The sequence below is a fragment of the Palaemon carinicauda genome, chromosome 31, assembly GCF_036898095.1.
Source record: "Palaemon carinicauda isolate YSFRI2023 chromosome 31, ASM3689809v2, whole genome shotgun sequence".
NCBI lineage: Eukaryota > Metazoa > Arthropoda > Malacostraca > Decapoda > Palaemonidae > Palaemon > Palaemon carinicauda.
In genome coordinates, this window is record NC_090755.1 from 84719143 (window position 1) to 84736642 (window position 17500).

A 17500-nucleotide genomic window follows, 5' to 3' on the forward strand; every position below is an offset into this window, starting at 1 on the left:
AAAGGGAGGTTATGTTTCAAAAGTGGGCCCGCATTATCCATTAGGCTGGGTAGGCTGAAGACAAGGTGCTCACGAAGAGCAGGGGCCTTTGTAACTTATTTGTCCAAGAAAAAGGCCCTATGCAATCTTTTTTGCAAGAGCAAGGCCTGTGCAACTTTTTCTTCCAAAAGTAGAGGCCTATGCAACATGATTTTTTTTCCAGAGCAAAAGGCCTATGTAACTTTTTTCCAAGAGCAGGGGTCTATTCAACTTTTTTCTAAGAGCAGTGGCCAATATAACTTTTTTTTTTTCCAAGGGCAGGGGCCTGTGCAACTTTCTTTTTCCAAGGGCAGGGGCCTATGCAACTTTTTTTCTAAGGGCAGGGGGCTATGCAACTTTTTTTCCAAGATCAGGGACTTGTGCAACTTGTTTTCCAAGAGGAAGGGCCTATGAAACTTTTATCCAAAAACAGTGTCCTAAGCACCTTTTTTCTTTTAGTGGTAAATGTGAAAATTATTTGTTATTTCTTCAATTGTGATATTATTGTAACAGACTATAAAAAAACGAGGGTCCTGTCTTGGGTTAGTACAGGACAGTTCAAAAGGGCGAGGTAGATCTTGTGGCCTCATAAAGGGACAATTGGATGTTCAATATAGAAGATTGAGTGAGAATTGGGAGTATATATTGGGATTTTAGAAAAGGCCAGTTTATGTTTGAATAGGCAAGGGGAGCTGTTATCACTCCAGCAACTTCCAGGTAATAGAACCTAACCTCTAGAATCTCCTCTCAGACTAAGAACCTCCGTAAGAAACTCTCGAGGTTCGAGGAGGAGAACGAAACGTTGGCCCTCCAGCTGAAGAAGATGAGCAACAAGGCCAAGGCCGACAGACAGAGGTCGCTGGAGCGTTCAGGGTCTCTGGAAAGGGCCAGTTCCGTCGAGAGAGGTCAGTTGAGTCGCCAGGGATCTACGGAAAAGCCTCCGGTGAAGGAACCAGATGAAGGCATTACTGAAGACTTAGATCCTACGGAATTGAAGGTTCGTTGCAAGTTAGAGTTTCATTTTTCCCTTTAGAATAAATCTAGGAATTTTTCTTCTTTTTTTTTTTTTTTTTTTGAGTTAAGATTTTATGAACAATAGGTCCATAACTTCTTCTCCAATGGGACTGAAGATTCTTTGCAATTAAGTGGATCCTTTCTCCCTTAGAACAAATCTAGGATTTTTTCCTGTTCAAGTTAAATGTCTTTTTTAGACTTGAAATTTTATTAACTATAGGTCCATAACTTCTTCTCCAATAGGGTTGAAGGTTCGTTGCAAGTTAGAGGATAATTTTTCCTTTAGAATAAATCTAGGATTTGTTTTCCGTGCGAGTTGAACACTTCTTTTCAAAAGTTAAAATTTTCTTAGCAATAGATCCATAACTACTTCTCCAACGGAATTGATGGTTGGTTACAAGTTCTATTAGAATATAATTTTTCTCCTAAAATAAATCTAGGAATACTTTTCCCTTTCAAGTTAAAATTTTTTTTCAAGAGTTGAAGTTTTATTAACAATAGGTCCATAACTTCTCCAACTGAACTGAAGGTTGGTTGCAAGTTCTATTAGAATATAATGTTTCTCCTAAAATAAATCTACGATTTTTTTCCCTTTCAAGTTAAATTTTTTTTCAAGAGTTAAAATTCACTTAACGATAGGTCCATAACTTCTCCATTGGAACTGAATGTTCGTTGCAAGTTCTATTAGAATATGATTTTTCTCCTAAAATAGATCTAGGAATTTTTTTCCCTTTCAAGTTAAATTTTTTTTTTCAAGAGTTAAAGTTTTCTTAACAATAGGTCCACAATTTCAACTGAACTGAAGGTTCGTTCAAAGTTCTATTAGAATATAATTTTTCTCCTAAAATAAACCTAGAAATTTTTTTTCCCTTTCAAGAAATTGTTTTTTTCAAGAGTTGAAGTTTTCTTAACAATAAGTCCGTAACTACCTCTTGAGGTACAAATTTTTTTTGTTTTTCTGTTTTAGTTAAAATAAGGACTGTAAGTTCTAAAACTTTTGAGGTGGCCTTTTCTTTTTAGCTTAATGTACCTTAAGCCAAGAAATATCACTTTCCCCACACCAAGTGTTGTATTCAATTACCATAAAAATTCGATCTGAAACCTCTGTCACTACTAAAGACTTAGGTTGTTGCAAGTTATTATTATTATTATTATTATTATTATTATTATTATTATTATTATTAGCCAAGCTACAACCCTAATTGGAAAAGCAAGATGCTATAAGCCCAGGGGCTCCAGTAGGGAAAAATAGCTCAGTATGGAAAGGAAATAAGGAAATAAATAAATGATGAGAATAAATTAACAATAAATCATTCTAAAAAACAGTAACAACGTCAAAACAGATATTATTATTATTATTATTATTATTATTATTATTATTATTATTATTGTTATTAGCCAAGCTACAACCCTAATTGGAAAAGCAAGATGCTATAAGCCCAGGGGCTCCAATAGGGAAAAATAGCTCAGTATGGAAAGGAAATAAGGAAATAAATAAATGATGAGAATAAATTAACAATAAATCATTCTAAAAAACAGTAACAACGTCAAAACAGATATTATTATTATTATTATTATTATTATTATTATTATTATTATTATTATTACTAGCCAAGCTGCAACCCTAATTGGAAAAGCAAGATGCTATAAGCCCAAGGGCTCCAATAGGGAAAAATAGCTCAGTGAGGAAAGGAAATAAGGAAATAAATAAATGATGAGAATAAATTAACAATAAATCATTCTAAAAACAGTAACAACGTCAAAACAGATATGTCCTATATAAACTATTAACAACGTCAAAAACAGATATGTCATATATATACAGTATAAAAAGACTCATGTCAGCTTGGTCAATAATAAGAGAATAATTTTCCACTTGGAATAAATCTATGATGTTCGTCCTGTTTAAGTTAAAAAAAAATTTTAATGATTGTGGAATGATCTTCCTAATCAGGTAATTGAATCAATGGAACTTCAGAGGTTGAAACTTGTTGAATAGGCTGACATAGTTTCTTTCCATATAATTATTATTACTTGCTAAGCTATAACCCTAGTTGGAAAAGCAGCATGCTATAATGCTGAGGGCTCCAACAGGGAAATAGCCCAGTGGGGAAAGGAAATAAGAAAACTAAAACAGGTAATTAAAATAAAAATTTTTAAGAACAGTAACATCATTGAAATAAATATTTCCTATATACACCATAAAAACATAAAAAAAAATCAAGAGGAAGAGAATTATGATAGAATAGTGTGCCCGAGTGTACCCTCAAGCAAGAGAACTCTACCCCAAGACAGTGGAAGACCATGGTACAGAGGCTATGGCACTATCCAAGACCAGAAAACAATGGTTTGATTTTGGAGTGTCCTTCTCCTAAAAGACCTAAAGAGTCTCTTCTATCCTTACCAAGAGGAAAGTAGCTATTGAACAATTACAGTGCAGCAGTTAACCCCTCGAGTGAAGAAGAATTGTTTATATATGACAGATCTATTATACCGTTGTTGCTGACCTTCAAATATTTTATATTCATTATTCATTACTTCTCAAATAGTTTATTTATTTCCTTCTTTTCTTCACTGGGCTACTTTTCCCTGTTGGATTCTTTGGGGCTTATAGCAGTCTTCATTTCCATGTAGGGTTGTAGCTTAGCTAATAATAATGATAATAATAATGGTAATAATAATAATAATAATAATTTATAATAGTAATAATAATAATAATAATAATAATATCCCTTAAGTAAGCTATATCACTTCCAATACCCCCCCCCCCCCCCCATCAGGCCACTGTGTTTTATTTCCATTAGAATGAAATCTAAAAACTGTCACTCTTTGAATAAAGATTTTTCTTAATTCAATTTCTATTTGAAAAAATATTTTGTTTATTTTGCACTCCGGCTTCTTTCTCTTAATTAAATTCACCTTTAAAATGTAACCGTTCATCATCATATTTAATTTGCTTTGACGTTCATATTTTGCAATGATAGTTTCTCATATATTTATTATCTGCAACGTGGATCATCTATAACCTCTAATTACTTTAGAGAGAGAGAGAGAGAGAGAGAGAGAGAGAGAGAGAGAGAGAGAGAGAGAGAGAGAGAGAGAGAGAGAGCTTCGTAATGTTTTAAATGCTTGACTCAATGAAATCGTTCTGGGGAGAGAGAGAGAGAGAGAGAGAGAGAGAGAGAGAGAGGAGAGAGAGAGAGAGAGAGAGCTTTGTAATGTTTTAAATGCTTGACTCAATTAAATCGTTTTAGGGAGAGAGAGAGAGAGAGAGAGAGAGAGAGAGAGAGAGAGAGAGAGAGAGAGAGAGAGAGAGAGAGAGCTTTGTAGTGTTTTAAATGCTTGACTCAATGAAATCGTTTTGGGGAGAGAGAGAGAGAGAGAGAGAGAGAGAGAGAGAGAGAGAGAGAGAGAGAGCTTTGTAATGTTTTAAATGCTTGACTCAATGAAATCGTTTTAGGGAGGAGAGAGAGAGAGAGAGAGAGAGAGAGAGAGAGAGAGAGAGAGCTTTGTAATGTTTTGAATGCTTAACTCAATGAAATCGTTCTTTTTGTTCTGAGAGAGAGAGAGAGAGAGAGAGAGAGAGAGAGAGAGAGAGAGAGAGAGAGAGAGAGAGAGAGAGAGAGAGAATATGCGTGTGTGTGTCCTTCTTTACCCTTTTTTTGTTCAAAGAGAGAGAGAGAGAGAGAGAGAGAGAGAGAGAGAGAGAGAGAGAGAGAGAGAGAGAGAGAGAGAGAGAGAGAGAGAAAAAAAAGAAATATGCGTGTGTGTCTGTGTGCGTATTCTCACCTTCCAGTCTTTCCAGATCCAGTTAGAATTGAACGAGCAAGAGGCGGCTGTTCTAAGAAGGAAGGTCGAAGATCTGGAATCAGAAAACGAGAGATTGCAGAGAGAGATTAAAGGCGTGCTGAGCTCAGCTGATCTCAGAACGAAGAAGGTCAGTTAAAATAGATAATAGTTAATTCCTCTTAAAATACCTTCCCGCAATACCCTGGTTGTGGTGGCCGATGTGGTAACGTCCCTGAGTGGTGAACGCCAGACTGCTTTTCTATAGTCAATTTCGTTTAGCGAGGCAGATTTTCACCGACTCGCAGCGGTGCCCTTTTAGCTCGGAAAAGTTTCCTGATCGCTGATTGGTTGGACGAGATAATTCTAACCAATCAGCGATCAGGAAACTTTTCCGAGCTAAAAGGGCACCGCTGCGAGTCGGTGCAAATCGGCCTCGATAAAAGAAATGGACTATAGTTCCGCTTAAGCTCTTTAGTTTCTTTGGTCGCTGCAATCTCACCATCCTTGTGAGTTAAATAAGGGGGGTTTTGGGGTAGCCTATAGGTATATCTGCTGATTTATCAGCAGCCATTGCCTGGCCCTCCCTAATCCTAGCTTGGGTGGAGAGGGGGCTTGGTCGTTCATCATATGTATATATGGTCAGTCTCTAGTGCATTGTCAATGTCCCTTGCCTCTGCCATTCATGAGCGGCCTTTAAACATTGTAATATGAAAAATATCAATTGCAGATTTCTACTATAGTTTATTTTTGTTGTTGGAAATGCTATGGAAAGTAACAAATTATTTATTTTCATGGTATAATTAAGGTTAATCTTGACAATCCCATCTCCTCTTACACCTTTTGACGGATTGGGTTTAAGGCAATAGAACAGTGGTTCCCAACCTTTTTTCTGTCATTTCCCCCCTGCACCCAGTTCAACCATCCAAATTTCCCCCTTCATGCCCCGCCCAGCCCTCATGCCCACTCGCCTGCCTCAGAAATGGGCATGATATTGCAATTCTCCCCTTGAATATCATGTCAGTGAGAAATGATATGATCATATCACAATTGAATGGCTAACAACAAATTGCCACACGTACTATGTGGACATTTTCCGCTTGTTTTAGTTAGTAGGTAGTGTAATTATTCCCCCCCTGGAAGCTTCAAATTTCCCCCAGTTTGGGAACCACTGCAATAGACAAACTCTCTTCGACTTTTAATCCTGATGCCTGGCGGTTGATTTTACTGTAATTAGTAGTGACCAGCAGGGGTCACTTGCCTTAGTTAGATACGCACTGCGCATCACAAGGAACGGGCTATACTTTGATGATAGAGGATTTAGTCAGTGTTGTAAAAATGAAAAACCTGTCATAGGTTATAGGTTATAGGTTATAGGTTTTATTGCACACAAAAACTGGAGTCACTTCCTGAAATTATAGAAACAGTCACTATTACAACACGCACTGCTTTACATGCACAATAACAAACAAATACATCAAAGTAAGGGCCAGACAACACAGGGACATCCACAAGCAATAATATGCGCGAAGACACACAAATAGCAACATAATAAGCTGGTAAATGCAAGCAGAGAAACACAACGTACATAAGAGCATAAATGTAAAACTACATTGAACATATATTACCACAGTCAGTCAATGGAAAGAGAAGACTACTTGACAATAGTCTTCTTGTAATGATTGTGCATAGTTGTGGCAATGACGGCAAATTTGTTTTGTGTGATAATTTATTATGCGTATGTATTAAATTTTATAAGAAAAATGAACAAAATGTTATTATATCACTTATCTCGCAATTGTAATAATTGCCACGTTATGTCTAAAGTTCCTTACTTATTCTTATTTTAATATTGGACTGTTTCTGCCATAAACCCGAATATGCTTATTTTCCCACCCTTGGACTAAAATGTTCATCTAGTTTCATAAATATCTAACACAATTATATGAATGTTGTAAACTTTTATAAATCATCCATAACACTACATTTTAGTTATTTATGTATTAAATTTAAAAGAGAAATGGACAAAATATTATTGTATCACTTATCTCGTAATTGTGATAATGTTCACATTATGTCTAAAGTTCATTTTTTTATTGTAATATTGGAAAGTTTCGGCCATAGACCCGAATGTGTTTTATTTTCCCTCCCATTTTCGACTAAAATATTCATCTAGTTTGATAAATGTTTAACACAAATGTTTGAAACTTTTAGAAATCCCTCCCATTTTGGACTGAAATGTTCATCAAGTTTCATAAATGTCTAACACAATAATACGAATGTTTGAAACTTAGAAATCCCTCCCATTTTGGACTGAAATGTTCATCAAGTTTCATAAATGTCTAACACAATAATACGAATGTTTGAAACTTAGAAATCCCTCCCATTTTGGACTGAAATGTTCATGAAGTTTCATAAATGTCTAACACAATAATACGAATGTTTGAAACTTTTAGAAATCCCTCCCATTTTGGACTGAAATGTTCATCAAGTTTCATAAATGTCTAACACAATAATACGAATGTTTGAAACTTAGAAATCCCTCCCATTTTGGACTGAAATGTTCATGAAGTTTCATAAATGTCTAACACAATAATACGAATGTTTGAAACTTTTAGAAATCCCTCCCATTTTGGACTGAAATGTTCATGAAGTTTCATAAATGTCTAACACAATAATACGAATGTTTGAAACTTAGAAATCCCTCCCATTTTGGACTGAAATGTTCATCAAGTTTCATAAATGTCTAACACAATAATACGAATGTTTGAAACTTTTAGAAATCCCTCCCATTTTTTACTGAAATGTTCATGAAGTTTCATAAATGTCTAACACAATAATACGAATGTTTGAAACTTAGAAATCCCTCCCATTTTGGACTGAAATGTTCATTTAGTTTCATAATTGTCTAACACAATAATACGAATGTTTGAAACTTTTAGAAATCCCTCCCATTTTGGACTGAAATGTTCATCAAGTTTCATAAATGTCTAACACAATAATACGAATGTTTGAAACTTAGTAATCATCTACCCAAAACTGTTGCATAAATATTCCTAAATTTACAAACATTTCCACAAATCACGAGGTAGAATCTTCCTAAATTGAATTACCCACAATCTCCGCCATCTATTGGTCCTGCCAATGACATTCAGTGAACTATTCTACCCTCCAGGGCGACATCAGCGACTCCCAGAGACTCGAGAAGGAAGCTGAGCTCCTGAGGGCAAAGGTCAACGAAATGGAACAGGAAAACGAAAAGCTTCAGGACGAGAACAAGAGACTGCAGCTGAAGGCTGTTAAACGTCTGCCAATGAGTGGAGGTGAAAGCAGTTACATCGAGAAACAGGTTGGTTCTAGGAGTTCGTATCCTACTGATAGGATTCTCTGTTTAATAATAGGATTAAGTTAAAAAAGTTAAGTGAGGATTTTTTAAACTTTAAGCTAAGGTTATGACCTTTTTCAAGATTGTCTGTTTAATAACAGGATCAAGTTAAAAAGTTAAATGAGGATTTTTACCTAACCTTTACCATAGGTATTGTTCTCTGTTAGGATTATCTGTTTGTTTAATAACAATCAAGTTAAAAAGTGAGTGAGGATTTTTACGATTGTCTGTTTAATAATAGGATCAAGTTAAAAAGTTGATTGAGGATTTTTACGAATTTTTTATCATTAGTTCATGTCTCAGTGTTAGGATTATCTGTTTACTAATAGGATTAAGTTAAAAAACTGAGTGAGTTTTTTTACGAAATTTTTACCTTATGTTATGTCCTCTGTTAGGATTGTCTGTTTAATAATATGATTAAGTTAAAAAGTTGAGTAAGGATTGTTACGAAACTCTTTCCATAGGTGGGCCTCGTAAATGACTTTGTATTATTGTGAGGCATTATGTAGCCTAGTTATTTCATGACCCTTCAGTAAAAATATGTAAACACCGTAATGATAAAGTCAAAACACCTGTGTCCAAGTGAAACCCTGTAAGAGACATATTATTATAAAAATATAATAAATAAGAGGGCCTCATCAAAGCATAGTCCTGTCTCTTGTTCTCCTATCGTGATTGGCCGCCACCTTCTCACTGTTGATTCGTGTAGAAGAGGACTTTAAAATATTCACTGTATAAACATGCTGTTGAGATGAAGGAAAATGTAAAACTGGCCAGCATCCTCATGATTTTTAATGCAAACATACAGTACAGGAGCTGGCCTAGCCCTGGCTTACAAACATCCACAGTGGCTCGCTTCGCACGCAAATAAACATTATCTCCCCTAGCTTACAAACGTCCGCTGTGTCTCGCTTCGCAAGCAAATAAACATTATCTCATTGCTCCTCTGTTCTGGCAAGCGGTACATAAGCTTGCCTAACCCTAGCTTACAAACGTACGCTGTGGCCCCCTTCGCTCGCAAACGTCCGCTGTGGCTCCCTTCGCTCGCAAATGAACAATGTCTCATTGCTCCTCTGTTATGGCAAGTGGTACATTGATGTGCAGTGCGTGTCATCTGTGTGAGTCACGATTAAAGTATCATTATTATTTATAATATATATCACATGTCTTTGCTCCCATTTTCTTGGTAATGGGGCGGGGAGTTACAAGACGAAAAAGTGGCATTCAATCATTGTTTTTACACAGAATCTTTTCAAATCTTTTTCTCCATGATAATATATTGCATTACTCAATTCACCAAAACACTTTACCTTATGCCAAATTACTGGATACTCTTGAAATAATTGAGTTCATTAGGGCATACTCTTGAAATAATTGAGTTCATTAGGGCATACTATTGTGTTTAATACCGTGATAATTTGAAATTAGTTTCTTATATCTGTTAATAGCAGTGTTGGTTGTGCCGTTGCTGCTTTTGAATAATGTTTGCGCGATGCTTATTTAAATAAAAATAATATAGAATCACAAGTTGAGCAAGACTCTAAAATAATGCCATGAAATAATTTTCTTATGGATTATACGTTTATGTACTGGATTTATATTTCAGACAAGTAAAAATTTGTATTTTGTTTTTTTGAGTATGTGAATTTTTTTAAACCACAAGCAAAGGAATAACAAATGAAAATGTTATAACACTTGCAAAGGTTATGGTTAACATTCATTACATTATAAGTTTAGATATAAAAGGAGCACTAAAAGTTTAGGTTTGGTTAGAATTATCATGAAGGAGACATTTGACTTGACTTGAGAAAAAAATTTGGCTGTAAAATTAATCATTACTGAAATTGAAGTATATATTTTCATTATCATTTTTTTACTAAACCAGTAAGATTTATAAACCAGCCATAATGCATCCTTACAGATCTTTTATTTGGACGGCAGCCTTGAACTCCTAGGTAAATCTTTACCTGTGCACCTTCCCTTGTAATCACCGACAACTCCTGTTTCACCTTAACCCAACCAAGAATACTGTGTTCTTTCTTATGGAAGGGTGGTAAAAGAGGGATCTGTTAATGCTGCACAGGTAAATTTATTTCAATTACCCTTGATGGTGTTATAACCAAGGATACGGTGTCATTTCTTATGGAGGGTTGGTAAAATAGGGATTTATTAATGGTGCACAGGTACAGTTATACCAACTACCATTGATGGTGTTATTTTTCTCATTTATTTTACATCATATCAACGCTACGTGAATAAACTACGATTTCTCCCAGGTTATGGAGGACAAGGTCAAACGCCTGGAGAAAAAGCTGAAGGAGAGTAACGAGAAACTGAAGAATGCCCAGCTGAATGCATCCTCCAGTAGCGTCGCTGGAAACAACATAGACGGTAAGGCGAAGGGCTCCAACGACATTGGCCTGGACGGCCTGCAAAAGGATTTGACTGAGAAAGAAAAAGAAATTACTGATCTTAAAGATAAGCTCAAAGAACTCCAGGGGATGTGTGACAAGGTGACCAAAGAATGCGAAGACATGAAAAATGCCTCAGCCTATAGAGACCGCACACCCAAGAAGCCCAAAGACCTCACACCCAAGTCCACTCTTATTAAGTGGGTGGACGAGCTCGAGAGTGAATGTGGTAAGTGGAGCTCCAGGATTCCTTGAGTGAAATTATTTATTCACCCAGCCCCTAATCCCTACCCTCTAGCCTTACTATGCCCTCCTAGGAAGAGGGTGAAAAATTGCCTATAATCAGTCTGTTAATTATCCAGACAACTAATCAAGTTAAAGATTTTCTACACTGAAGGCCAATACAACTGGAGGCTAGCATTATTAATTCACTCTAATGGTTTTACCTTCCCCAGCCCCCTTTTTAGAAATATTTGTTGCTGTTAGTAACGGCTTCCTCCACTCTGCTTTTACAAAGGAACCCTATATTAAGATTTTCCCTCCATTCCATAACAGTACCCTCCTCCTCCTTTGCCAACAGCCACTCTCAATGTCAAGCTAAAATTCCTTGAGACCGAGAAGCAAGTCCTGGATGAAATGTCTAAGGGTAAGAGGGACTCCAACAGTGCAGTTGATGGCGAAATGTGCCATTTGCTTTTCACGGAGAGGGAAGATCTCCTCGTCCAAAACAAATTTCTGAAGGAGAGAGTCGAGAGCAAGGAGGCGGACTTGAGGCTGCAGAAGCGCAAAGTGCGCGACCTTGAAATGGAACGCTGTAAGCTCGCAGACCAGATCAAGGCCCACAAAGAGAAGGAAGGAAAGGTCAAAGATATGAGAGCAGCAGGAGAACAGCGTAGCAAGCTCTCCAAAATATCTGATTTCACTCCCAAATCCGTTCTGAAAGACATGGTCGATGAACTGAATGACGAATGCGGTAAGTCGATTGGTCTAGCGGTAGTGCAAAAACCAAAATAAAAGCTACTATCATGGAGTGACCGTAGAGAGGCAAGTCAGCTAAGAGAAGGAAGCTGACCACTGCTACTGTATTGTAAACTTGCTTATATACTGTATTTTTGGCCCGCTTCGCTGACGAACTGCGGCATCGGGCTTTCCGGCATGGCTGTGTGCCTTGGCTACCACCGCGACGTCTCTCCATATGCGACATATGGCCAGAAGGCAACGCAAAAGAGCTCTAACCTGGATTGCTTTAAAACACTCACACGAAACAATCATAAACAAAGGCAAACTGGGCTAAGTGCATTACGAAATAGGAGAATATGATGAAGCGTTTTCAGACACTTTTATTAGTTTCTTGATTTTCATGGCAGGGTGTCATATGGTCTTAGTGTCCAAATATTTATATCTGATAGTTACATATTCACTGCTCTGTTTCAACTTAGACGCTTCAAGTGCATTTGGGAAGTATAGCCAATAAATTGATATGTGGCTTTTTTACCTTTTTTTAAATTTTGGATGATATAGTATAACTTTTTACAATTTGAATCCGCGTTGAAACCAAAACATTTGTGGCGAATTCACTAGTGAAAATTAATAAGATTAGAAGTAGTTATATATCATTCATTACATTCTCAGCAAAACTACATATCAATATTTGATTGTTTTGGACAATGACTCTTAAGATATACTCTACACGTAAGGAAATTCGACCCATAAGACGGTTTTTTCCCCCTAGACTTTATTTTCTCCTAATTCCAGAGATTTACCCTTTTTTCCTTTGAGTCTTCTCTGCATGGCCTTCTGGAACCTCTGTATATGTCACATATTTTGTCACTAGAGAGAAATAGCATGTGATTTCCTTCGTGTTCTTCTTCCCATTTACTGTATTTTTCAATTTAATTTGCAGTTTTCTTGAAGGTTTCTTTCCTTTGGTAAATTTAACTCCCCTTTGGATCATACTATGTTTATTTCTCGTAGTTTTATCTTACTATTGCATAGATATCTAAATTGAATGAACAAGAAGATTAATTGTGTTTATGATGCATTGGCAATAGGAAATCCTGTACATGCTATGCTAGAAAAACCCATCAGATGAAAATTTTTGATTCATGCATCATTTTAGTATCAAAGAAAACCCAGTTTTTCATCATTGAAAACAAATATCTTTGGCCTTTTGGAATACGATTAATGGCAAATGTTAATCTGAAAAATATTAAAATAGAAAAACCCATCAGACGAATACTTTTGATTCATGGATCATTTTAGTATCAAGCAAAATCCAGTTTTTCATCATTGAAAATAAATGTCTTAGGCCTTTTGGAATACGGTTAATGGCAGCTTTAAAAAATCACCAGACGGACGTCTTTGATTCACGAATCTTTTTAGTTTCAAAAAAACAGTTTTTCATCATTGAAAATAAATATCTTTGGCCTTTTGGAATACGATTAATGGCAAATATTAATCTGAAAAATATTGAAATAGAAAAACCCATCAGACGAATATTTTTGATTCACAAATCTTTTTAGTTTCAAACAAAACCCAGTTTTTCGTCATTCAAAATAAATATCTTTGGCCTTTTGGAATAAGATTAATGGCAAATATTAATCTGAAAAATATTGAAATATACAGCTGGCATCACAGAGAGTAGAAGAGTTTTTTTTGGATTTGTTTCTTTAGTTATAGTTTAGTTATGTTTTGATGAGTTGATTTTTTTATATGACTGACAATTTTTTTTCTGAAGTGATTTTTTTTAATAAATTACTTCACTAAAGTATAATCTTAATTGATAATACTTTTTAACAATTAAAATTCTGTAAAAGTTTATAATCTACATAAAGCTTTCCTAGATTTTTTTAAGACAGTTGTATTTTGAAAATAGCTCAAACTGTTCTAAGCTGAAAAAAAGTTTTTGATTATTGGAATCATAACAAAATATATTTTTCAAGTATGAATATCTTTCTAGTTTTCATTTAACTATATGTTTTAATCTTCGTTTAGTTATCTTTTCAACTAGCATGTACAGTTGGATACAGAAATTCCTGGTACACCTCATTCTAAGGAATTACACCCAGTCACAACCTTACTGCGAAGTGAGTTCCTGTATTTAGCCCCGCTAAATACAGGAACTCACTGTGAGGTAAGAGTGTGAAAGGGTGCACTTTGGAGCGAGGTGTATCAGGAACTTCTGGGTCTAACTGTACATATACACCACATTCTTTCACTTGCTAAGAGCTTGATTTTTTCAAAATATGTATAAATATGTTATTTCTTTACACATCTTTAACTTTGATTTAATGTCTCTATTTCCAAATCTCTCTTAATTGATAATTAAGGAAACTATTCTACAATACACACATGGAACATTCCTAAATATATAATGAAAGAATCAGTAGAAAATAATTATGAAACTAATAAGTAAATCAGGAATTTGCACAGGAATGATCTTTTATGACCCCATTCCTTGTAAAATGTTAATAAAAATGTGTCAAAAACTTTTTTTGAAATAAATTCACATTTTTTAAAATATATCATTACATCTCCTGCTGCGCAAGAATGTCTTCCAGTCGTTGACAATAGATAATTAAGAAAATATAATCAAAGCTTCATTTTCTTGGAATTAGATTATTTTTCTTTTAATATGTACCAATGGCATTTATTCAGAGACGTCTTGTGTACATCTGTGAATGTCCCCGTTGGTATTCAGTGATCCTGTCAGTAAATTTATTGGACGTGAGCCACACTTTCTTGAACTATTTAGTGAGCCAGACTTTCTTGATCTTATTAGTGAGCTAGACTTTCTCGACATTCCTAGTGAGCTAGACTTTCTTGACCTTTTTAGCGAGCTAGCGTTTCTTAAGAAGACCTTTATAGTGAGCCAGGCTTTCTTGACCCTTTTAGTGAGCCAGACTTTCTTGATCTTTATTGTATGTCAGACTTTCTTGATCTATTTAGTGAGCCAGACTTTCTTTGACCTTTTTAGCGAGCTAGCGTTTCTTAAGAAGACCTTTATAGTGAGCCAGGCTTTCTTGACCCTTTTAGTGAGCCAGACTTTCTTGATCTTTATTTTATGTCAGGCTTTCTTGACCTATATAGTGAGCCAGACTTTCTTGACCTTTTAAGTGAACCAGACTTTCTTAATCTTTTTAGTGAGCCAGACTTTCTTGACCTTTTTAGTTAACCAGACTTTCTTGATCTTTTTTGTAAGTCAGATTTTCTTGACGTATTTAGTGGGCCAGACTTTCTTGACCTTTTTAGTGAGCCAGACTTTCTTGACCTTAAGTGAGCTAGACATTCTTGACCTTTTTAGTGAACCAGACTTTCTTAATCTTTTTTGTAAGTCAGACTTTCTTGATCTTTATAGTGAGCCAGACTCTTGACCTTTTTAGTGAACCAGGCTTCCTTGACCCTTTTAGTGAGCCAGACTTCCTTGACCTTTTTAGTGAGCTAGACTTTCTTGACCTTTTTAGTGAGTCAGACTTTCCTGACCTTTTTAATGACTCAGACTTTCTTTACCTTTTTGTGACCCAAATTTTCTTGACCTTTTCAGTGAGCCAGACTTTCTTGACCTTTGTAATGAGTCACTTTATTAAGCTTTATATTTAGCCAGACTTTCTTAATCTTTTTAGTGAGCCAGATTCTCTTGACCTTTTTAGTGAACTAGACTTTCTTGACATTTTTAGCGAGCCAGACTTTCTTGATCTATTTTATGTCAGGGTTTCTTGACCTATTTAGTGAGACAGACTTTCTTGACCTTTTCAGTGAGCCAGACTTTCTTGACGTTTTAAGTTAGCCAGACTCTCTTGACCTTTATTGAGCTAGACTTTCCTGAACTTTTTAGTGAGCCAGGCTTTCTTGACCTTTTTAATGAGCCAGACTTTCTTGACCTTTTTAGCTAGGTTACACGTCGCACTCATGGACGCGGAGAAATCCAAGAAGGGACGACCTGCCTCCGAAGACCTCACGAACCTGAGGGACCTCGAGGACAAGCTCGAGAGGGAGAGAGAGCGGAACGATGAGCTGACTCGACAACTGAAGGAGGAGAGGGAGAAGCTGGATAAACCTCTTGCCAACAGAAGTAAGTGAATTAACAGGATTACCTTCTTCTTCTTCCATCCTTCTTCAAGATTGAGTTCCATTTTGGTGAAAGGGTTTGCGTGTCGCCATGATCAGCAAGTCTGTACTAATTAGGGCCAGATATACTAGGTTGGTTTGCTGTTAGTGAGATTGAGTTCCATTTTGGTGAAAGGGTTTGCATAATGCCATGATCATCAAGTCTGTACTAGTTAGGGCCAGCCATACTAGGTTGGTTTGCTGTTCGTGACATTGAATTCCATTTTGGTGAATTAGTGTATCGCCATGATCAGCAAATCTGTACTAGTTAGGGCCAGATATACTAGGTTGGTTTGCTGTTAGTGAGACTAAATTCCATTTTGGTGAAAGGGTTTTCGTGTCGCCATGATCAGCAAGTCTGTACTAGTTAGGGCCAGATATACTAGGTTGGTTTGCTGTTAGTGAGATTGAATTCTATTTTGGTGAAAGGTTTCGCGTATCGCCATGATCAGCAAGTCTGTACTAGTTAGGGAAAGATATACTAGGTTGGTTTCCTGTCAGTGAGATTGAATTCCATTTTGGTGAAAGGGTTTGCATAATGCTATGATCAGCAAGTCTGTACTAGTTAGGACCAGCCATACTAGGTTGGTTTGCTGTTAGTGACATTGAATTCCATTTTGGTGAAAGGGTTTTCGTATCGTCATGATCAGCAAGTCTGTAATAGTCAGGGCCAGACATACTAGGTTGGTTTACTGTTAGTGAGATTGAATTCAATATTGGTGAAAGGGTTTGCGTATCGCCATGATCAGAAAATCAGTGCTAGTCAGTGCCAGCCATACTATGTTGGTTTGCTGTGGGTGATCAGACGAAAATCTCCCATCATCACCAATCTTTATTGGTCAGCGTGGGGATAGAAAATGGCCAAGTCTCAAACAGGAATTGACATATCTGAGGCGTTTGTCCTGCAGTGGACTAAAAACGGCTGCATTTGTTGTTGTTGTTGTATATGATTTACATGAGTGTGAAAGATGTATAAATTTAATATGTACTGAAATTGATATTTTATAGGTTATTCATGATATAAAATGTATTTAACACAAAATTCTTGAATCTTAAAAGACATAAATGATTTAGTTACTGAACATTTATTGTATACAACTGTTTTTTTTTTTTCTTTTTTTTCTTTTTTTTTTAATGAATCATTTCATAATTTCACGTTTCAAGAACTGGCATTATTTTTTATATTCCATTAATTCTTTGAAAGCACAAACGTTTCCTCTGTCCAATTATAATCAAAATCAACCTAGAGAATTGCAACATACCGTAGGCGTCCCCTCTGAGCGAAGATGCAGCCAAAACAAACTAGAAGAAAGAAAGTGAATTTATATCCCCCTTCATAATGGATTAAAAACATTCAGAATCTCCGTTCCAGGAAAGGCCGGAGGGCAAGATGACGATATCCGTCGATTGGAGGAGAAGGTCGAGTCCCTCAAGAAGGACCTGGCCAAGGAGAAGGAGAAGAACGAGGAGCTGAAGGCCAAGGCAGGATCAGCCGCTAGCGTAGGATTCGAGGAGCACCGCGCGGCCCAAACAGAGAAACATAAACTCCAAAAGGAGGTGAGAGAATTTTTGTGTAATGTTGTTTGTTGTTGTTTACATATCTGTTTATTATTTTTATTATTATTATTATTATTATTATCATTAATTTTATTATTATTATTATTATTATTATTATTATTATTATTATTGTTATTATTATTATTATTGTTATCATTATTATTATTATTATTATTGTTATTATTATTATTATTTGTATAATGTTGTTGTTTACATATCTGTT

The 17500-nt window shown here is 35.9% G+C and overlaps 1 protein-coding gene across 1 annotated transcript in view; it reads left to right on the top strand.

The window, feature by feature from the left end:
• The window catches only part of LOC137624830 (uncharacterized), a 262657-nt gene that overhangs the window by 157229 nt on the left and 87928 nt on the right, over positions 1–17500 (top strand). The window contains 7 exon segments of the mRNA XM_068355781.1: positions 770–1015; positions 4838–4969; positions 7994–8167; positions 10480–10843; positions 11195–11587; positions 15503–15685; positions 17093–17277. Of these exon segments, the coding sequence (XP_068211882.1) occupies positions 770–1015; positions 4838–4969; positions 7994–8167; positions 10480–10843; positions 11195–11587; positions 15503–15685; positions 17093–17277 (1677 nt within the window).